Source organism: Pseudophryne corroboree, chromosome 3, assembly GCF_028390025.1.
Source record: "Pseudophryne corroboree isolate aPseCor3 chromosome 3, aPseCor3.hap2, whole genome shotgun sequence".
NCBI classification, from domain to species: Eukaryota; Metazoa; Chordata; class Amphibia; order Anura; family Myobatrachidae; genus Pseudophryne; species Pseudophryne corroboree.
Genome location: NC_086446.1, coordinates 323,408,157 through 323,432,245, shown reverse-complemented (window position 1 = coordinate 323,432,245; position 24,089 = coordinate 323,408,157). Strand labels below are relative to the sequence as shown.

At 45.7% G+C, this 24,089-nt stretch overlaps 1 protein-coding gene across 1 annotated transcript in view; it reads left to right on the top strand.

Annotated features, from left to right (window-relative positions):
* Nucleotides 1–24,089, top strand: part of MAP3K3 (mitogen-activated protein kinase kinase kinase 3) — a 117,213-nt gene that overhangs the window by 84,184 nt on the left and 8,940 nt on the right. Inside the window, exons 8-15 of the mRNA XM_063959539.1 lie at nt 4,387–4,460; nt 4,946–5,013; nt 5,099–5,191; nt 13,307–13,498; nt 14,100–14,248; nt 14,976–15,107; nt 17,027–17,156; nt 22,975–23,152. Coding sequence (XP_063815609.1) covers nt 4,387–4,460; nt 4,946–5,013; nt 5,099–5,191; nt 13,307–13,498; nt 14,100–14,248; nt 14,976–15,107; nt 17,027–17,156; nt 22,975–23,152 — 1,016 coding nt within the window. The remainder of the gene's footprint in view (nt 1–4,386; nt 4,461–4,945; nt 5,014–5,098; nt 5,192–13,306; nt 13,499–14,099; nt 14,249–14,975; nt 15,108–17,026; nt 17,157–22,974; nt 23,153–24,089) is intronic.

The window sequence follows — 24,089 nt, the reverse complement described above, 5'->3', positions numbered from 1 at the left end:
GACAGGGGATGCAGATTCTAAAAGGCACATGGAAGTTTTGCCTTATAAGGGTGAGGAGTTATTCGGGGATGGTCTCTCAGACCTTGTTTCCACAGCAACAGCTGGGAAGTCAGCATTTTTGCCCCATGTCCCCTCACAGCCTAAGAAAGCGCCGTATTATCAGGTACAGTCCTTTCGACCCTAGAAAAACAGGCGGGGAAAAGGCGGGTCCTTTCTGTCTAGAGGCAGAGGAAGGGGTAAAAAGCTGCACCACGCAGCAGGTTCCCAGGAACAAAAGTCCTCCCCCGCTTCTTCCAAATCCGCCGCATGACGGTGGGGCTCCACAGGCGGAGCCAGGTACGGTGGGGGGCCGCCTCAAAAATTTCAGCGATCAGTGGGTTCGCTCACGGGTGGATCCCTGGATCCTTTCAAGTAGTATCTCAGGGGTACAAGCTGGAATTCGAGGCGCCTCCCCCCCGCCGTTTCCTCAAATCGGCCTTACCGACAACTTCCTCGGGCAGGGAGGCTGTACTAGAGACAATTCACAAGCTGTATTCCCAGCAGGTGATATTAAAAGTACCCCTACTTCAACAAGGACGGGGTTACTATTCCACACTGTTTGTGGTACCGAAACCGTACGGTTCGGTGAGACCCATTTTAAATTTGAAATCCTTGAACACATACATAAAAAGATTCAAGTTCAAGATGGAATCGCTCAGGGCGGTTATTGCAAGCCTGGACGAGGGGGATTACATGGTATCCTTGGACATCAAGGATGCTTACCTGCATGTCCCAATTTACCTTCCTCACCAGGAGTACCTCAGATTTGTGGTACAGGATTGCCATTACCAATTCCAGACACTACCGTTTGGACTGTCCACGGCACCGAGGGTGTTTACCAAGGTAATGGCAGAAATGATGATACTCCTTCGAAAAAAGGGAGTTTTAATTATCCCGTACTTGGACGATCTCCTAATAAAGGCGAGGTCCAGGGAGCAGTTACTGGTCGGAGTAGCACTATCTCGGGAAGTGCTACAACAGCATGGCTGGATTCTAAACATTCCAAAGTCACAACTGGTTCCTTCCACACGCTTACTGTTCCTGGGGATGATTCTGGACACAGAACAGAAAAAAGTGTTTCTCCCGCAGGAGAAAGCCAAGGAGCTGTCATCTCTAGTCAGAGACCTCCTAAAACCAAAACGGGTATCGGTGCATCACTGTACACGAATCCTGGGAAAAATGGTGGCTTCGTACGAAGCAATTCCATTCGGCAGGTTCCATGCAAGGACCTTCCAGTGGGACCTCTTGGACAAGTGGTCGGGATCGCATCTTCAGATGCATCAACTGATAACCCGGTCTCCAAGGACCAGGGTGTCTCTACTGTGGTGGCTGCAGAGTGCTCATCTTCTAGAGGGCCGCAGATTCGGCATACAGGACTGGGTCCTGGTGACCACGGATGCCAGCCTTCGGGGCTGGGGCGCAGTCACACAGGGAAGAAATTTCCAGGGACTTTGGTCAAGTCAGGAGTCGTCCCTACACATAAACATTCTGGAACTGAGGGCCATACACAATGCCCTAAGTCAGGCAAGGCCCCTGCTTCAAAACCAGCCGGTTCTGATCCAATCAGACAACATCACGGCAGTCGCCCATGTAAACCGACAGGGCGGCACAAGAAGCAGGGTGGCGATGGCAGAAGCCACAAGGATTCTCCGATGGGCGGAAAATCACGTAATAGCACTGTCAGCAGTGTTCATTCCGGGAGTGGACAACTGGGAAGCAGACTTCCTCAGCAGACACGACCTACACCCGGGAAAGTGGGGACTTCATCCAGAAGTCTTCCTACTGTTGGTAAACCGTTGGGAAAGGCCACAGGTGGACATGATGGCGTCCCGCCTCAACAAAAAGCTAAAGAGATATTGCGCCAGGTCAAGGGACCCTCAGGCGATAGCTGTGGACGCTCTAGTGACACCGTGGGTGTTCCAGTCGGTTTATGTGTTCCCTCCTCTGCCTCTCATACCAAAGGTACTGAGAATAATAAGAAGGCGAGGAGTAAGAACGATACTCGTGGTTCCGGATTGGCCAAGAAGAGCTTGGTACCCGGAACTTCAAGAAATGTTATCAGAGGACCCATGGCCTCTACCGCTCAGACAGGATCTGCTACAGCAGGGGCCCTGTTTGTTCCAAGACTTACCGCGGCTGCGTTTGACGGCATGGCGGTTGAATTCCGGATCCTAAAGGAAAAGGGCATTCCGGAGGAAGTCATTCCTACGCTGATAAAAGCCAGGAAAGAAGTAACCGCAAACCATTATCACCGCATTTGGCGAAAATATGTTGCGTGGTGTGAGGCCAGGAAGGCCCCTACAGAGGAATTTCAGCTGGGTCGTTTTCTGCACTTCCTACAGTCAGGAGTGACTATGGGCCTAAAATTGGGTTCCATTAAGGTCCAGATTTCGGCTCTGTCGATTTTCTTCCAGAAAGAACTGGCTTCACTGCCTGAAGTTCAGACTTTTGTAAAGGGAGTGCTTCATATTCAGCCCCCTTTTGTGCCTCCTGTGGCACCTTGGGATCTCAATGTGGTGTTGAGTTTCCTAAAATCACATTGGTTTGAACCACTTAAAACCGTGGATCTGAAATATCTCACGTGGAAAGTGGTCATGTTATTGGCCTTGGCTTCGGCCAGGCGTGTGTCAGAATTGGCGGCTTTGTCATGTAAAAGCCCTTATCTGATTTTCCATATGGATAGGGCAGAATTGAGGACTCGTCCCCAGTTTCTCCCTAAGGTGGTATCAGCTTTTCACTTGAAACAACCTATTGTGGTGCCTGCGGCTACTAGGGACTTGGAGGATTCCAAGTTACTGGACGTAGTCAGGGCCTTGAAAATTTATGTTTTCCAGGACGGCTGGAGTCAGGAAAACTGACTCGCTTTTTATCCTGTATGCACCCAACAAAATAGGTGCTCCTGCTTCTAAGCAGACTATTGCTCGCTGGATTTGTAGCACAATTCAGCTGGCGCATTCTGCGGCTGGATTGTCGCATCCTAAATCAGTGAAAGCCCATTCCACGAGGAAGGTGGGCTCATCTTGGGCGGCTGCCCGAGGGGTCTCGGCTTTACAACTTTGCCGAGCTGCAACTTGGTCAGGGGCAAACATGTTTGCTAAATTCTACAAATGTGATACCCTGGCTGAGGAGGACCTTGAGTTCTCTCATTCGGTGCTGCAGAGTCATCCGCACTCTCCCGCCCGTTTGGGAGCTTTGGTATAATCCCCATGGTCCTTACGGAGTCCCCAGCATCCACTAGGACGTCAGAGAAAATAAGAATTTACTCACCGGTAATTCTATTTCTCGTAGTCCGTAGTGGATGCTGGGCGCCCATCCCAAGTGCGGATTGTCTGCAATACTTGTATATAGTTATTGCCTAACTAAAGGGTTATTGTTGAGCCATCTGTTGAGAGGCTCAGTTATATTTCATACTGTTAACTGGGTTTAATATCACGAGTTATACGGTGTGATTGGTGTGGCTGGTATGAGTCTTACCTGGGATTCAAAATCCTTCCTTATTGTGTCAGCTCTTCCGGGCACAGTATCCTAACTGAGGTCTGAAGGAGGGGCATAGAGGGAGGAGCCAGTGCACACCAGGTAGTACCAAATCTTTCTTATAGTGTGCCCAGTCTCCTGCGGAGCCCGTCTATTCCCCATGGTCCTTACGGAGTCCCCAGCATCCACTACGGACTACGAGAAATAGAATTACCGGTGAGTAAATTCTTATTTTATTTATATATATATATATATATATATATATATATATATATATATATATATATATATATATATATATATATATATTATATATATATATATATATATATATATATATATATATATTTATTAATTAATTACAGGTTGAGTATCCCATATCCAAATATTCCGAAATACGGAATATTCCGAAATACAGAATTATTTGAGTGAGATTGAGATAATGAAACCCTTGTTTTCTGATTGCTCAATGTACACAAACTTTGTTAAATACACAAAGTTATTAAAGATATTGCATTACATGACCTTCAGGCTGTGTGTATTAGGTGTATATGAAACATAAATGCATTCTGTGCTTAGACTTGGGTCCCATCACCATGATATCTCATTATGGTATGCAATTATTCCAAAATACGGAAAATCCGATATCCAAAATACTTCTGGTCCCAAGCATTTTGGATAAGGGATACTCAGCCTGTATATTATTTTTTGTTGATTGAAATAAACATGACTGGACTCTGTGGAGGAGACACTCCTTTCCAGTGAGGAGCAATGGAAAGTTTTTGTGTGGCTAACATTCACTGCTAGCATTGCAGTGTGGCAAATAAAATTAGATTTTTATTTTTCCATCTCTATTTTTGTTTTCTGACATAGATGCTTGATCCGCTGAGTAGTACAGAAAATTCAGTATCTGGCAGCTGTCAGTCTCTGGATCAATCGGAGGACAGGTAAATATTTAATGGCACCTATAGAGAGACATATATTTATATGAAATCTGAAGATCTACCTGCTGTGTTTAAATGTTGCGCTCTGAATAGAAGCTGTCTAGAGGACTGGAGGTTGGAAATGGAGCCACAGAGAGCGAAAAGAGTCCTTGAAAAGCACAAAGTAGTCATGTGATGCTCCTGTCAGGCTGAACAGGTGTAGCCATTCTCATTGTAGGTATGACAAATCTCAGTCGCGATTAGGTTGCTGCAGCAAGTGTGTATGTTACATGCACGTGCAAGTAGTCACGCTCAGTTGCTTCTGCCAAGTGTGCGTACAAATCGCGGCAAAGATTACTCTGGCTACATCTGTAGAATGATTTTGGAGTCCTATACATCCATATACCATACACTTATACCAAAGCTAATACATCTAACTTGTTTTGTCATAGCATAGTGCTATTGTTATGTGTTTTTTGCAGTTACTTGCATCTTTTCTCTTTTCTTAGCCCATCATTTAGGAAGTCTCGGATGTCAAGAGCTCGGAGCTACCCAGATAACAGGCAGGATTTTTCAGGTAGAAAGGAAATCTATGTATTATGTTTTTCACATGAATGAGTAATTCCCCTTGTAAGTTGTAATCTTTGTTTATTCCAATTCAGATCGAGAAAATCAGTTCTATGACAAAGCAGGGAAGGGTGGGACCTACCCTCGAAGATATCATGTCTCTATCCACCATAAGGACTATAATGATGGTAAGAGCATTAATAGGCACTAGTAGACTCTGGCGCTGTACTGGTCTCTGGGGAAATGGCGCTGGAGCCATTTTCTTGATGATTTTTCTACTGCGCATATGTAAAATGTTGGTGAAAATGTTCATTGCGCTATTTTCATAGTGATTTGTGCAGCACTGGAGCTGCAGACGCAGGAGTCTGGAGAGGTTAGTTTAGAAGAAATGGGTGAGGTGTGGGCCCCTGCATTGCACATCATGCACCCATTGTAGATACAACACTGGTTGAAATGTTGTACAGGCGATAGGCTTGTGCAAATCATTTTATTATCAAAATGTTCAAAATGAACAGAAAAGTCTTGCTTGCGTATTTTTTTAACTGATTGTAGGGAAAGGCAAGAAGTCCAGCGCAATTCCCAATATCAGGTTAGCACCCAAGAATTGTACATAGCTTTGTTTGTGGAATATGGTATTTATCTCTATCTGTGTGTCAGGTTCCCAGACCCCTTCTTGGGGGTATTGGTTACTTTCTGTGCACGCAAGTTAACCAAGATTGCAAACGCACACATTCATGGGAGTGAGCATGCTGTCACTCAGAGGTTTGACACTCTCTAGGCCAGCATAATTTTGGAGTTTACAATGAGGAGAGTAAGCCTAAAAATGGGATTTTGGTACTTAACGATAAATAATTCTCTCTGAAGCCACAGGGAACATTGGAACATGCTGACACTGGGGTATAGACGGGTGGCTATAGAGAGCCTGGCACTTTAAGTTTTATAGAAGTGTGAAAGCTTCTCCCCCTCTATCCCCCATCCGCCCTCAGTCAAGAATTAGCCGAGAGGAGACGGGACGAAGAGGAATAGAAAACACTAGAACGAGGAGAGAAAAACACACAATCAACAAATATTCAACGACCGAGGCAGATGAATAGTGGTGGGCGGGTGTCCAGTGTCCCCTATGGTTTCAGAGAAAAGGATTTATGGGTAAGTATCAAAATCCCATTTTCTCCGTCAACAACAAGGGGACAACGGAACATGCTGACACTGGGGATGTCCCAAAGTTTCCCCCTAGGCGGGAGATCGATGAGGAACCTGCAACACAAGGCGGCCAAATCTAGAAGCAAAAGCCGCAAACATGTTAAACTTAACACTTAACAAAAGTATGAATATGAGACCAAGTTGCCGCCCGCCAGAGTTGGGTCGTGGTGGCTCTACGGCTAGCAGTCCACGACGCCCCTGCAGAACGTGTGGAGTGAGCAGAAATGGACACCAGAGGTCGTTGAGCTTGTGAAGATAAGCCTTCATAGCAGGTCACCCCCGTTGGGGTGCATCATAAAGAACATGCAAAGCATCCGACTTCCATAAGGGCATTGTTCGGGCCACATATATCTTCAAAGCCCGAACTACATCCAGAGTAGAAGGCGTACCAGAATCATCCCGCAATGACGGGACCACAGTCAGCTGAATGATATGGAAAGCCGAAATGACCTTTGGAAGAAAAGACGAATGTGTCCTCAAATCAGCTCTGTCTTCGTGGAAAATGAGGTAAGGTGGTTTGCAGGACAAAGCACTCAACTCAAACTCTCTGAGCCGAAGCCAATGCCAGATCCATATTAGATATTTTAGGTCTACCTCCTCCAGAGGCTCAAAGAAACCAGACTGGAGGAAATGAAGCACGAGATTCAAATCCGAAGATGCAGTGGGCGGCTCAAACGGAGTCTGCACCCTTAGAACTCCTTGCAAGAAAGTCTGAATTTCTGGAAGGAGCACCAATCTGCGCTGGAAGAAAATTGACAATGTGGAAACATGAACCTTCAGAGATCCCAGGCGGAGTCTGGAATCCATCTCTGTTTGTTTGGAGAATAAGTGGACACCGGGACAGTTGAAAGGACCCAGTCAGAAAACTGTTACGTTCGCTCCAAACCACATAAGAACACCATATGTGATGGTAATGGGATGCTGTAACTGGTTTTCTAGCCTGCAACATTGTGGGAATAACAGCATCCGGAATCCCATGACTGCTCAAGATGGCAGCCTCACTACCCACCACGTTAAACGCAGTCGCGGTAAACGAAAGGACCCTGTTGTATCAGATCTCGATGTAGAGACAGTGGCCATGGATTGTCCATCAGAAGAGCGCGCAGGTCAGAAAACCAAGCCCTCCGAGGCCAATCTGGTGCCACCAGAATCACCGTGGCCAATTCTCGCTTGATCTTCTTGAGAACTCGAGGAAGCAGTGGACATGGTGGAAACGGGTAGATGAGGTCGTACGGCCAAGGAACCATTAGAGCTTCCACTGCTTTTGCCTGAGGATCCCGTTTTCTTGACACGTACAGAGGAAGTTGATGATTCAGTTTGTACGCCATGAGGTCCACCTGTGGGCAACCCCACCATCGCAGAGCTCATTCTCCTGAAGATCCTGGTGACTGAGGTAGTCTGCTTCCAGTTGTCCACACCTGGAATAAACACAGCGGAAAGAATGACACCGTTGTGTTCAGCCCAGCATAGAATCCGTGCAACTTCCTGAATTGCTGCTCTACTGTGAGTACCGCCCTGTTTGACATAGGCAACCGTATTCACGTTGTCAGTGAATTCTTACTGCCCTTGAACGGAGAACGTGGGCGCTGTCCAGTAGCACATTGTAGATCGCGGTCTGTTCCAACATATTTATCGGTAACTGATTCATGAGGCGACCAACGACCCTGAAACTGCATATTCAGTACCACTGCACCCCATCCTCGGAGACTGGCATCTGTCATCAGCACAATCCAATCCCATATTCTGAATCTCCTTGCGGCTGTGAGGTTGTTCATCTGAAGCCACCAAAGGAGTTACACTCTGGTTCGAGGAGCTAAACGTATCATCTGATGAAGGGTTAAGTGAGACCCCGACCATTGATGCAAAAGGTCCAGTTGAAAAGGACTGAATGAAATCAACTGAACTGTAGGGGTTTGAAGGCCGCAACCATCTTCCCAAACAAGAGAATGCACAAGTGTACCGAAACTGTTCTCGACTTAGTAGTTTCTGAACCATAAGGCGGATACTCTGTGCTTTTGTCCTCCAGTAGGAAGACTTTCTGAGCATTCGTGTCCAGTATCATCCCTAGAAACTGAAGACTCTGACGGCAGAAGGTTGGATTTCTTGAAATTAATTATCCAACGGTGTCCCACTAAGATATTGTAATCTAACCGAGCATACTCCTGGAGAAGAACTTTGGACGAAGCCTTGATTAGAAGATTGTCCAAGTAAGGGATAATTGTGACCCCCTAATGACCTGAGATGAGCAATCATGACTGACCTGATCTTGGTAAATACTCTGGGAACCATAGACAGCCCGAATGGTAAGGCTCTGAATTTGAAAATTATCCTGTTTAATCGCAAATCTGAGAAACGCTTGGTATGGTTCCCAGATTGGGATATGTAGGTAGGCATCCTTTATGTCCAGGGATACTAAATTATTCCTTGGGTTCCAAGCTTGCGATGACCGAAGTGATCGATTCCATCTTGAATCGGTAATAAGCCAAAAACTGATTAGGAATTTCAGATTCAGGATTTGTCTTAACCACAAAAAGATTTAAATAGAAACCCTACTTTCTTTGGTGTAGTGGTACCGGCATTAACACTGCTGAGGTCACCAGGTATTGACTTGCCCACTGGAGGGCAAACCTGTTGTGAAAAACTTGGCTGGCGGTAAACTTCGTAATCTAGTTTGTACCCAAGGATACGAGATTGCGACCCACAGATCCGGGGATAGGAGAAACCAAGTGTCCTGAAAATTTTGAAGGCGTTCCCCCACCATGGAGACTCCAATGTGGGACGGTATCCTGTCATGCCACAGTCTTTTTTTCTGCAGGTTCCTGCCGACGGGCAACTGGTTGTAGTTTACCATGTCCTCTACCTCTCTGAGGTGTAGCCTTTCCTCCTTCCTCGAAAGGCCTGTGCTGTCCGCAAGGAATGAAAGCAAGTCCCCGTATATAAAAGGTCTTGTATGAGTAGTCGGTGTTGGGAGATAAGTGGATTTTCCTCCCGTGGCCTGAGAAATCCACTTGTCTAATTCCTTACTAAAAAGGAACTCTCTGGCAAGGGTGTGGTATGGAAGGTCGACAGTAACTAGGTCGACCACTATTGGTCGACAGTAACTAGGCCGACAGGGTCTTTATGTCGCACTGTTCTAGGTCGACAGGTCAAAAGGTCGACATGAGTTTTTTATGTTGTTTTGGTGTCGTTTTCTTCGTAGAGTGACCGGGAACCCCAATTAGTGCACCGCGTCCCCTCGCATGGCTCGCTTCACTCGCCATGCTTCGGGCATGGTGCCTTCGCTCCGCCACCACTTCGCTCGGCACAGATTACCATTCCAATCGTAATCCATGTGGATCGTTAAGTATGAAAAGGTTCAAAAAAAGAAAAAAAATGTGAAAAACCTCATGTCGACCTTTTGACCTGTCGACCTAGACCCTGTCGACCTAGACACCCTGTCGACCTAGTTACTGTCGACCAATAGTGGTCGACCTATACATTGTCGACCTAGTTACTGTCGACTTAGAGACCGGATCCCTTCTGGCAAATGGGAGAGCTTCTACCCACCTGCCATTAATGCAACCACAACGCTCTCCTAGCTGCAATAGCAGATGCAGATATTCTGGAATTAACCTGACCAGTATCTTTTTTTTTTTTTTTTTTTTTTTTTTTTCCCAGCTTCACCTACAGTAAATATCTGATGAAGGACGAAGTCAGAAATGCGTTAAGTGTTCTCTCCCCATCAATTTGCTCCACATGTACTAGGTGACGCTGTGGGGATTCCCATTTTTCTGTCATCGAGGTTGGAGAAGGGTCATTTGCCTGGAATCTCTTCGGCATCTGAAAATGTTTGAGTGTTTTTCCAAGCCTCTGTCAGTTGATCATTGAGTTTTTGACAGAAAGGATAGGTGACTGACGAACGTTACTTTTTACCCAAACAAGGGAATCCAGTGCTACTTTGTCAGATATGTTTAATATCTGTCGCACTGCCAAAATAAGGGGTTCTACCCCATGTGCGGAATCCTGAGGAGATAAATCCTCTTATTCCGAGATGTTGCCTTACTCTAGAAGCTTTGTCAGACCTTCTACCGACTTGGCGAGATCAGCAACCCAAAGCAGTTCAGCAGTAAAAGAAGTGGAAGGAGATCTGAAAACCTGTGTGAGATCAACAGCCTCACTAGACTTGCGCATTGCTGCAAATTCACTCTGTAATTGCGACACAGTACCTGAGAGAGCTACTTTCCCCAATGGAGAGAAATTGTGTCCTGAGAGGAGCCAGATTGACCCATCTCCACAGCACAAGCCTCACACAAGGAAGAATCATCAGTGTGAGATTTTTTTTATTGCATTTGAAGCAAACAAATTTTGTGTTGCCTTTGCAGCTGTTCCCCTGCCCATCATTCTAAAGGCTGAGAACACACTAACAAAACGCTCAAACACAGTAGAGTTTTGTAGGGTATCCGGACTCTAGGTCGACACCCATTGGTCGGCACACATTAGTTCGACACTGGAAATAAGTAGACACAGCCATTAGGTCGACATTAGTTTTTTTAACTTTTTTTTTTTTTTTATTCACTTTTTGATAACGCTCTTCATTGGCTTCGCCCCCTCTGCATGTATTACAGGGACCCAACGTGGTGCCTGAAACAACAAGGTAAAAGTGCTCTAAATCACAGCTAACCGTAAACGGCTTCCGGCTGTATCCTTAATAATAAACAGCCGCATCGTCAAAACAGTCCCTCTCCCCTTGTGTGTGTGCTCTGATTGCAGAACAGTTACCACTGCCGAACGCCTCAGGACCGCGGCTGTCTGGTGTGGATAGCAGCACTCCTTGTATTAGCGCTGTTAATCCCTCTCTCGTGCACCGAGGAGAACCAGGGACCCGGACCCCACTTCTCACTTAAGTGGGGAAGGGTTATCCTGCGGCCAAGAAACAAAAAGGAGAAAATAAACCAAAATTAAATCCAGGCTGGAGCTCAGCCAAACGTGACTGGCTCCCTTGGCACGATTCTAAGTCTGAGGGCTGATGGGGGGTAGAGGGGGAGGAGCTTTCACACTACTTTAAAATGTAAAGTGCCAGGCTCCCTATAGCCACCTATCTATACCCCAGGGTCAGCATGTTCCAGTGTCCCCTAGTGGCTGACTGAGAAAAAGACCACATATCTTTACCATTAATTGTGGGGAATTCAAATGTTTTTAAAAAGTCTGTTGGGTGTCTGTTTTTTTTCCTGTATATTAGATAGGAAAAAGCAGACACTCAACTGACTCTTCAAACATTTGAATTCCCCCCATTGTCTGTTGGAACATTTGCTAACAATCTGCATGGGCTCTACATAAATCTGCAAGCCTCTTTGGACAATATTATGCAAATCATGGGTCCTAGGATTCATGTGGAGGTTACTTCGACATGTACCACCTACCTATACAAGAAAAAACTGTGTAACAGATAATAGCGCTCTCCAATCACCATAAAACAACCAAGAACACCTTATATGAAAAATTATTCACCATTTGCAGAAACGCATCTATAGCTGTCCTGAAGATAAGCATCAATAAATATAAGAGTCCACTTATACGGATGGCAGTCCTCCTTACTGAATCCCAGACCAATATAGAATCTGAAAAAATAAGTACCTCCCAGTCCCTGTTGCAGGGGACAGTAGGAGATACTTAAAAGAACACAAATATAGTGTAGCAATCCTTTAGAATAGGAAACCCTTTTAATTTTCAAGGTTACACTTACAGTACAAACGTGTGTTAAAACAGCATATCAGAACTCTTATAAGGTATGTCACCGATCCCAGATGGTAGAAAGTCCTCCTTGCTGTATCCAAGGCCAGTATAGACCTAAAACATAAGTACCTCCTAGTCCCTTTTACAGGGGACAATGTGGAGATACTTAAAGAGACACAAATATAGTGTAGCAGTTCCTAAAATTTGACCACTCATTTATTTTCAAAGTTGCACTTACAAACAAAAATGTAAAACCGCATGTAAAAAAACTCAGTGGGGTATATCACCAATCCCAGATGGTATGCTCTCAAGGGGGAAAAGTCCTCTAGCACCAGATGTACACGGTGTACTGGGGACCATGCTCCGGATGCACGGCGTTGAACGCGTTGAAGCAGTCAGCGAGTGGTCATCTGTGTATCCGAGAAATACCAAGGCGACGTTTTGGACTTGTTTTACCATCCACACTACGGATCCGTGTCTGCAGCCGGGACGCCTGTGTGAGTCCGTCTTTCCATCTAGTCTGCTCTGAGGTTCACTGACACTATTGCCAGCCCCAGCCCTGTGTGTGATTTTATGTGGAACTGTTAAATAAATCATTGTTTGGAAAACCTGAAGGATATCCATATTATTGTGATTGGAGGACCCTAAAGATACTGTTACGTGTACGCGGGACAGAATTCTGATGTGGGGAACAGCCACAAAGAATTATCTGAGATATACAGGCTTAATCTCAAGAATCTATCCGGTACTTATAATATATTCACATACATATCACTCCATTTATTCCTAAATACTACACCATATGGCGCCTGTTCTTTTCCCCTGCCTTACATATATATATGTATGTATATATGTGTGTGTGTGTATATATATATATATATATATATATATATATACATACACACACACACACACACACACACACACACACACACATACACACACATGCTTGGGACCAGAGGAATTTTGGATATCGGATTTTTCCGTATTTTGGAATAATTGCATACCATAATGAGATATCATGGTGATGGGACCTAAGTCTAAGCACAGAATGCATTTATGTTACATATACACCTTATACACACAGCCTGAAGGTCATTTTAGCCAATATTTTTTATAACTTTTTGCATTAAACAAAGTGTGTGTACATTCACACAAATCATTTATGTTTCATATACACCTTATACACACAGCCTGAAGGTCATTAAATACAATATTTTTTATAACTTTGAGTATTTTACAAAGTTTGTGTACATTGAGCCATCAAAAAACAAAGGTTTCACTATCTCACTCTCACTCAAAAAAGTCCGTATTTCGGAATATTCCGTATTTCGGAATATTTGGATATGGGATACTCAACCTGTATTAATTTTTTTGTTTTGTGTTGCTAGGACGCAGAACATTCCCGCGGATCAGGCATCCTCAAGGGAATCTCTTCACACTTGTACCATCTAGTCGTTCCTTAAGCACCAACGGAGAGAATCTGGGCCTATCTGTGCAGTATTTGGAAACTCGCAACCGACTGCGGAGTGCAGACAGTGAGAACACACTGAGTGTACCAGAGAGGAACGTTTCCACCAAGTGTAAGAAACTCTGCCATAAATTGGTATTCTGATATAGATAATAAAGTTCACTTCCATATTGCCTGCTAATGTATCCCATAACTTGTCTCTGAGGTCTTCATTACTACACTAGTGTAGCCCTTATTAATATTTCTATAGCGCCAACATACATTGCACTGTACAATTCTGGATAAAACCGTAATAAAACAAGACTGGTGAATACAAGACGGGCAAAGCTGTAAGAGTGCCCTGCTTTCAATAAAACACTTATATGTAACTAGTTACCACCAGCCCGTCAGAATGACTGAACAACATAACAGTAATGTCAGTGCTGGCGGCTGTGCAATACTTGAATTGAAGTGGAGCAACACTTTAATTGCTCAGTCGGCGCCACCTAGTGGCTGCTGGCGCGTAAAACACTTGAATTCCCCCCATAGAGGTGAGGAGCAGTGTTATCTTTTTATTATATAGGATTGTTATCAACCAATCCTGGTGAGTCATCTGAGTGGTTTGAATATTGTATTAGTACCTATCAGCCAACCCCACAAATATCTCACTAAAGTATGGAATAGGATCATGTTGGGGGGGCTTCAGTTTTAACTGGACTTTCTAAATTTTCCAGCTCCAAGTGCTCCCATAAACTGGCGACGAGGGAAACTCCTGGGTCAAGGAGCCTTTGGCCGTGTATACTTGTGCTATGATGTGGATATAGGACGTGAACTAGCAGCAAAACAGGTCCAGTTTGATCCAGATAGTCCAGAAACAAGCAAGGTCATTACAGCTCTCTTCTTCTTTCCCTAAAAGATTTCCTCCTCTCCATCTCTAAAACTGCTCAACCAGCAGAACGGCATCTATATCCCCACAAAGTTCTCTTTGTGGGGGCTTATACTATTATTGTATGTGGTGTTGTCTAAATATACATTAGCTCCCCTGTTCTCCTAAATTCTCAAAACTCAAATGACCCTTTAAAGGGAGAATTGATTCATATATAAACAAGTTATTTTCCAGATGACAAATAGGATAGTACCAAGATGGAAACTGGTGGGACCCTCCTACCACGAGTTCCGGATTCCTCTGGAGGGAGGTATGGAGGGTCCCAACACGAGGATCTTTCTGGTCTGGTTACAAATCTGGTCTCATCTACTGCCAATGTGTTTCGACACCGTAGTTGTCTTTTTCAAGGCCTGATCAGTTTGTGGGCTTTAAATAGGCAAGTGACGTTATACATAGATGACATCCCTTCCGGTGGAACGGGAAGCGATGTCATCTTTGTAGTACGTCATTATGTATATCTAGTTCATGGAGTAATGGGATATTTTATAATGGAGCACGTTCCCCCCCCCAATCTGTCTGTCCCTCATTAAACCTGGACTATAATGGGGGTTTTTTGGAAACTGTGCCTGTGTGTGTATCCTTTCTTACTAGCTTGCACATTGTTTTCTATAAGAGAAATTGCCATGTTTTTGTGTTGATGGCGTGTTCTTTGCTTCCTTTGCAGGAGGTTAGTGCTCTGGAGTGTGAAATCCAGCTGCTAAAGAATCTGCATCATGAGAGAATAGTGCAGTATTATGGCTGTTTACGTGACAAAGGAGAGAGGACGCTGACCATTTTCATGGAGTATATGCCAGGAGTGAGTGGGGCATGAAACAGGCTGTTTGATGGGGATGAGGTTTATGTTGCTTTTTTCTCGTTCAAATGCTGGGGGATAATATTATACAGGATGGAAGGAATAAGCTAAAAGGGTTTTTTTTCCTTGGTAATGTAAAGTGAATTAACATTTTAATTTCTTTAAAAAAAAAACTAAACAAAACTTTACGCCTTCTCCCTTTTTAAGGGCATGTCTGATTCTGAAGATTCTGTCTGCATAAGCATTGCCAGGCCACAACTCTTTGTGGTTCCGTTATGTCTTTGCCAAATTCTAGGCTATATTACCTTGCTCTCGATGTGCTACCGGTGATTTACTGCCAGCACAGGTGACTTCCACAAGAGCTGAAGTTCTTTTGGTAATGTCTGAGCCAGAATGGGTCCAGTCTGTTGTGCAGTTGGGTGTGATGAGTTTGACCGACGAGTCGGGATGCATTTTAGAATGCGGACGGGACAGGGTAATTCATTTACCCATCCCCTGCCCCTAACCCGCCTGGGGTGACAGCTAGGGTTAAGGACACAGGGGGGGGAGGGGGTGTAATAGGGTGTTAGATTCAGAAAGTGAGAGATTTTGTGAGAGTGTGCCTTTAAAAAAAAAAAAAAAAAAGGGCAATAATTTACGTGGCAAAATCAACCTGGAGACCGCCGATCAGCTGCGCTTGCCATGCTGGGGGCTCGGTGGCGACCACAGGTTCTACTCCCACTCTACGAGTAGAAATAGTCCCTGTGCATGCCAACTGGCGGGATAGTGAGGCGGCGGGATGTTGGGGGAGGGACGCCGGTCACATGAATACCAACCAGGATTTATGGAGGGCTGCACATGCATGACTTCATGACAGAAGGTCTGCACGCAAGGTAAAAGGGACAATTTTTTCTGACAGAAAACCAAGATGATTGAAACCTGACTCTTTAAAGAGATTAGTTTTAGAACTCTTTCCAAACCCTCCTGCAGAAACAGGATGATGAGAAAAGAAGAGTCGGGAAACCCCTTTGCTTTACAATATCTAGGTTATTCCTGGTTGACACCTGCTTCTGCGTCTTGATCATGGTGTGAGCCACACAATTAGAAAAAGATGTAGCTCTAAGGATCACGGCTTCAACAGTCACTCAGACGGACAGGGTAAACTCTGGTGATGAAAGGCATCCTGACTCGGAGGCAGGCAGCACCCTGTGCCTTACCTTGCTTAGAATCTCTACGTTCCAAGACCCGAGTCTGTCCATTCCTACAACAATTTACCTATGCTTGCCTTCTCTTTTTACCTTTTGAACATCATTAATTGAGGAAACTGGTAAATCAGATCAAAATTCCAAGGAAACAACAACACTTCCACCAGAAATGTCTTGGAGCAGAAGTGCTTCACCAGGTGGTTTAGCAGAGATGGCATCAATTTGACATTTGTTTGCCCCCAGTGATCCACCAGCTGCTAAAATATCTCAAGATAAACAAACCGTTTCTTGGGGTCAAAGAAGGTTCTGTCTGCGGAGAAAATCTGCTTTCCGGTTTTCTTATTTGGTATTACAGGCGGTAGGCAAAAGGAGGTGTTGATCGTGGCACCTCTATTGCTCTTTCCAAGCATCCCTAGCTCTTGCTGATGAATGTGGACATATTTTAATCACATTGCTATGCATGCACGTTGGTCCTAATGTACACAGCCTGCGCCACCCGCCATATTTTATTAAAAAGGTAAAAAATAACCCAACTTTCTCACACTCTCCATCATGAAAGTCCACACTATTGGTACACTCTGGGACTTCACCTAAGAATCTGCTAACCACTGTGGTATGCCCCACTCTGTATGTCAGTGTTCCAATATGCCCGTGGATGACTGATTTAATATTTCTATGTTCAAGTGCTTTAATCTAAAAAAAAAAAAAAAGTTTCACTTAAAGTATCTCGTTCCTTAGGGATCAGTGAAAGATCAGCTGAAAGCTTATGGCGCACTGACGGAAAACGTTACTCGCAGATACACTCGTCAGATCCTGGAGGGAGTCTCTTACCTTCACAGCAATATGATTGTACACAGGGACATAAAGGGTATTTACCTGTTGATTTGTTTACGCAATAATAAAATGCAATACTTTCCGCTTATGAAATGTTCTTATACATAGTGCACCACTGGCGTGGTTGGGATCATCACCACATGGGTGTACTATGGTATGCCGGCGCTCGGGCTCCCGGCGACCAGCATACCGGCGCCGGGAGCCCGACCGCCGGCATACCGACAGTGTGGCGAACGCAAAGGAGCCCCTTGCGGGCTCGCTGCGCTCGCCACACTGTGGGCACGGTGGCGCGCTACGCGCACCAAACTATTTTATTCTCCCTCCAGGGGGGTCGTGGACCCCCACGAGGGAGAATAGTTGTCGGTATGCCGGGTGTCTGGATTCCGGCGCCGGTATACTGTGCGCCGGGATCCGGACATTCGGCATACAGAAGACCACCCTCACCACATACATGCACAGAATTACCATCCATCCCAATTCATATCTCCGAGATCTCTCTTGGGATCTGCATCATTCTTAGCCCCCGTGCACACTGCAGTATGGTTAGTTGTATCTATACAGCCTACTTGTACGGACACCTTTTTATATTCTTATGGGCTTCTAAATGTAATTTTAATGTCCCGTAAATGAATCCACTTTTAGAAATGAACAGCAATTGAGTTTGTATTATGTGTGCAAAAGATGATAAAAAACATGGCACTAGCCCTAACAATACAGTGCTTTACAATGCTGCTGTACATTAGAAGGATGGCTGACATTTTACATTCCTGCTACTTGTTATAGACCAGATACAAATGTACCAATTGCTATGCACATCCCTTCAGACCCCTTACCTCTTCTATTATAGCGCTTGTTCCTATCAACAGGCTGTGGTTCATCCCATTAAATGGATGCATTCACTTTATAATCAATTCTTACACTTTGCAGGGATATATAGAAGCACTGTAACAGGTTGTCTGTGGATCATTGGAACAGCATTTGATTGAATAATATATCTGATATACTGTTACGGTCAGCAAACTGATTTAGTATTTTTTTTCCTGTATTTTACAATCCTGTTGTGACTCATACCATTTCTCTTACGTCCTAGAGGATGCTGGGGACTTCGTAAGGACCATGGGGTATAGACGGGCTCCGCAGGAGACATGGCCACTATAAAGAACTTTTAGTATGGGTGTGCACTGGCTCCTCCCTCTATGCCCCTCCTCCAGACCTCAGTTAGATTTTGTGCCCAGAGGAGATAGGGTGCATTACAGGGGAGTTCTCCAGAGTTTCTCTGAAAAAGAATTTTGTTAGGTTTTTTATTTTCAGGGAGCACTGCTGGCATACAGGCTCCCTGCATCGTGGGACTGAGGAGAGAGAAGCAGACCTACTTAACTGATAGGCACTGCTTCTTAGGCTACTGGACACCATTAGCTCCAGAGGGAGTCGGAACGCAGGTGTCACCCCGCCGTTCGTCCCAGAGCCGCGCCGCCGTCCTCCTCACAGAGCCGGAAGATAGAAGCCGGGTGAGTATAGGAAGAAGAGAAGACTTCAAGGCGGCAGAAGATTTCAGATCTTCACTGAGGTAAGTGCGCAGCGGTAACGCTGCGCGCCATTGCTCCCACACACTACACACCCAGAACAGGCACTGATGGGTGCAGGGCGCAGGGGGGGCGCCCTGGGCAGCAATAAACCTCTGGACTGGCATATAAGGGCACATTAGGCTGCGGAGGCAGTAAATGTAGAGATCCCCCGCAAGTTTTGTTGAATATTGAAGCGGGCTAGAAGCCCGCCGCTGGAGGGGGCGGAGCTTGATCCCTCAGCACTAACAGCGCCATTTTCTCCACAGAAGCTGCAGAGAAGCTGGCTCCCCGGACTCTCCCCTGCTGAACTCTGTGACAGAGCGATGAAAAGAGGGGGGTGGGGGCATTTTTTAAGCGCAGTGAATGTGTATACACATTGATTATATATAAAAAGCGCTATCTGGGTGTGTTCCAGTGTCAGTTGGAGCTGGGTGTGTGCTGGCATACTCTCTCTCTGTCTCTCCAAAGGGCCTTGTTGGGGAATTGTCCCCTTATAGATATATCCGTGTGTGTGTGGGGGTGTCGGTACGTGCGTGTCAGCATGTCTGAAGCGGAAGGCTCGTCCAAGGAGGAGGTGGAGCAGATGAGTGGTGTGTCTCCGTCGGCAAGGACATGTGGCATATGTTGAATGCAAGTGTGGCCTCATTACATAAGAGACTGGACAAAGCAGAGTCCAAGGAGAAAGCAGGGAGTCAGTCCACGGATTGGACTGGGTCACAGGGCCCCTCTGGGTCTCAAAAACGTCTCCTATCCCAAATAGTAGACACTGGTACCGACACGGATTCTAATTCTAGTGTCGACTACGATGATGCAAGATTGCACCCAAGGGTGGCAAAAAGTATTCAGTGTATGATTATTGCAATAAAAGATGTTTTGCATATCACAGATGACCCCTCTACAAGCTGGAATTCGAAGAGGTGCCCCCTCGCCGATTTTTAAAGTCGGCCTTGCCAGCTTCACCCCCGGAGAGGGAAGTGGTGTTAGCTGCAATTCAAAAGCTGTGTCAACAGCAAGTTGTGGTCAAGGTTCCCCTGGTCCAACAGGGAAAAGGGTATTATTCGACCCTGTTTGTGGTCCCGAAGCCGGATGGTTCGGTCAGACCCATTTTAAATCTAAAATCCCTAAACCTGTACTTGAAAAAGTTCAAATTCAAGATGGAATCGCTCCGAGCTGTAATATCCAGCCTGGAAGGGGGGGATTTGATGGTGTCACTAGACATAAAGGATGCATACCTTCATGTCCCCATTTACCCCCCTCATCAGGAGTACCTGAGATTCGCTGTACAGGACTGTCATTACCAGTTTCAGACGTTGCCGTTTGGGCTTTCCACGGCCCCCGAGGATTTTCACCAAGGTATTGGCGGAGATGATGGTGCTCCTGCGCAAGCAGGGAGTCACAATTATCCCATACTTGGACGATCTCCTCATAAAGGCGAGATCGAGAGACCAATTGCTGAAGAGCGTGTCGCTCTCCCTGAAAGTGCTGCAACAGCACGGTTGGATTCTCAATCTGCCAAAGTCGCAATTGGTTCCAACGACTCGGCTATCATTCCTGGGCATGATTCTGGACACTGAACAAAAGAGGGTTTTTCTTCCATTGGAAAAAGCCCAGGATCTCCAGAACATGGTCAGAGACCTGCTAAAACCAAAAAGAGTGTCTGTTCATCAATGCACTCGAGTTCTGGGAAAAATGGTGACAGCCTGCGAGGCCATCCCCTTCGGCAGGTTTCATGCGAGGACTTTTCAGTGGGACCTTCTGGACAAGTGGTCCGGGTCCCATCAACTTATACATCAGAAAATAACCCTGTCCCCCAGGGCCAGGGTGTCTCTCCTGTGGTGGCTGCAGAGTGCTCACCTTCTAGGGGGTCGCAGGTTCAGCATTCAAGACTGGGTTCTGGTGAGCACGGACGCGAGCCTTCGAGGATGGGGTGCAGTCACACAATGAAGAAATTTTCAGGGACTATGGTCAAGCCAGGAGGCTTGTCTACACATCAACATACTGGAATTGAGGGCCATATACAACGGCCTTCGACAAGCGGAGAATCTTCTTCGCGACATACCGGTTCTGATTCAATCAGACAACGTCACAGCCGTGGCTCATGTAAACCGCCAAGGCGGGACAAGGAGCAGAGTGGCGATGGCGGAAGCCACCAGGATTCTTCGCTGGGCGGAAAATCACGTAAGCGCGCTGTCAGCTGTCTTCATTCCGGTAGTGGACAACTGGGAAGCAGACTTCCTCAGCAGACACAATCTCCATCCAGGAGAATGGTGACTTCATCGAGAAGTTTTTGCAGAGATAACAAGTCTTTGGGGAATTCCTCCAATAGACATGATGGCGTCACGCCTCAACAAGAAGCTTCGGAGGTATTGTGCCAGGTCACGGGACCCTCAGGCAGTAGCAGTAGACGCCCTAGTGACACCATGGGTGTTTCAGTCGGTCTACGTATTTCCTCCTCTTCCTCTCATCTCAAAAATATTGAGAATCATAAGACAAAGAAGAGTGCAGACAATACTCATTGTTCCAGATTGGCCTCGAAGGGCCTGGTACTCAGATCTTCAGGAAATGCTCACAGAAGGCCTCTTCCTCTCAGGGAGGACCTGTTACAGTAGGGGCCATGTGTGTTCCAAGACTTACCGCGGTTACGTTTGACGGCATGGCGGTTGAACACCGAAACCTAGCTGGGAAAGGTATTCCGGAGGAAGTCATCCCTACTCTGATAAAGGCTAGGAAGGAGGTGACGGCAAAGCATTATCACTGTATCTGGAGGAAGTATGTATCTTGGTGTGAAGCCAAGAATGCTCCTACGGAAGATTTCCATCTGGGCTGGTTTCTCCACTTTCTACAGACAGGAGTGGATATGGGCCTAAAGTTAGGCTCCATTAAGGTACAGATTTCGGCCCTATCTATATTCTTTCAGAGGGAATTGGCTTCTCTCCCAGAAGTCCAGACGTTTGTGAAGGGAGTGCTGCACATCCAGCCCCCCTTTGTGGCACCGTGGGACCTTAACGTGGTGTTAAGTTTCCTGAAATCTCACTGGTTTGAACCTCTTCAAACAGTTGAATTAAAATTTCTCACGTGGAAGGTGGTCATGTTATTGGCCTTGGCATCTGCAAGGCGGGTGTCCGAATTGACGGCCTTGTCCCACAAGAGCCCATATTTGATTTTCCATGTGGATAGAGCAGAGTTGAGGACGCGTCCTCAATTTTTACCTAAGGTGGTTTCTTCATTTCATATGAACCAACCTATTGTGGTGCCTGTGGCTACGGGGGACTGGGAGGACTCCAAGTCCCTGGATGTAGTCAGGGCCTTACAGTTTTATGTAGCCAGGACGGCTAGGGTTAGGAAAACAGAGGCACTGTTTGTCCTGTATGCAGCCAACAAGGTTGGCGCTCCTGCTTCTAAGCAGACTATTGCTCGCTGGATCTGTAACACGATTCAGCAGGCTCATTCTACGACTGGATTGCCATTACCAAATTCAGTAAAGGCCCATTCCACTAGGAAGGTGGGCTCTTCTTGGGCAGCTGCCCGAGGCGTCTCGGCATTACAGCTTTGCCAAGCAGCTACTTGGTCGGGTTCAAACACACTTGCAAAATTCTACAAGTTTGATACCCTGGCTGACGAGGACCTTGTGTTTGCTCAATCGGTGCTGCAGAGTCATCCGCACTCTCCCGCCCGGTTGGGAGCTTTGGTATAAACCCCTTGGTCCATCCGGATTCCTCAGCATCCTCTAGGACGTAAGAGAAAATAAGATTTTAAACCTACCAGTAAATCTTTTTCTCCTAGTCCGTAGAGGATGCTGGGTGCCCGTCCCAGTGCGGACTACATCTGCAAGACTTGTATATAGTTGTTGCTTACATAAGGGTTATGTTACAGTTGGAATCGGTCTTTGACTGATATTGTTTTTTGTTCATACTGTTAACTGGTTGCGTATATTCCAGGTTATATGGTATGATTGGTGTGGGCTGGTATGAATCTTGCCCTTAGATTAACAAAATCCTTTCCTCATATTGTCCATCTCCTCTGGGCACAGTTCTCTAACTGAGGTCTGGAGGAGGGGCATAGAGGGAGGAGCCAGTGCACACCCATACTAAAAGTTCTTTATAGTGCCCATGTCTCCTGCGTAGCCCGTCTATACCCCATAGTCCTTACGGAGTCCCCAGCATCCTCTACGGACTAGGAGAAAAAGATTTACCGGTAGGTTTAAAATCTTATTTTTTCTTGTTTTTTGAGTTTTCATTTATCATGCGGTGCTTGCTATCACACTCACTTTTCGCCTCCACATTATAGGAGCCAACATTTTGCGGGACTCTGCAGGGAATGTAAAGCTGGGAGACTTTGGAGCCAGTAAGAGGCTTCAGACTATCTGCATGTCAGGAACTGGAATCCGCTCTGTGACTGGAACACCTTACTGGATGAGCCCAGAGGTGATCAGTGGGGAGGGTTACGGAAGGAAAGCAGATGTCTGGTAAGTTGATTACTTCTTAAAGATGAATGCTTGACTGCATAAAGAAAGGATCCATATTTTGCCTTGATATTACAGCCATCCTGTCCAATCCGTATCACCTGTCAAACAACGTAAAAATACATTTAGGCATCAGTGTGTGTTCAGTCAGAAACTACAATTGACAAGGAATTTTTTTTTTTTTTTTTGCACTTTGAGGTTTCCTGCTGAATCTGCCTGCAATTATTCATTTACAAACAGTATCCCCAGGAATTATTCTGAATGGGGGGAGGGGGGGGGGGGGTGTATAGTGGAGATGTAACAAAGGGTAAGCATAAAATACAGGTTCCATTTATCTAATCAAGCCCGCAATGTTTTAATCATAGTAGCAGGTGTACATTAACTCAGGCTATATGTTTTTTTGTTGCTTGTTTTTCTTTGCAATAATCAGTCATTTGCTGTGGTTATCTGTGTTATCTTCATTTCTATTGCTCTTGAAATTATTGTACAGGTTTGTCCAAATTCACCTAATTGCAACAAATATCCCAGGTTAGAGCGCTGTGGACATTTTGGCCACCCATAACACCAATCCTAAGTACCCAGTACACTATGGGGGATATCCAATTAGCCCCGGTAACAGGCGAAGCAGATTCCCCGGAAACAGCCCCGTTTTTCTCTGAAACCATGGCTGTTTCACACAAAAACACACAGGTTTCACTGAACCTGTGGGTTTTCAGGAAAAAGGTTTATTTTATTTTGGGGGGGGGGGGGGGGGAGGGGGTTACAGGCGATCAATCTGGATAGCCTGTAAAAAAAGAAAAATTCAGTGGAACATCGGAAAAAAGTCAGAAAACTGAAGTTTTTCGGACCCGATGTTTTACCGGGGATAATTGGATATCCCCCTATGAAAGAACTAAGACACAGAATTAAGAAAAAAGAGGATTTTGGTACTTACCAATAA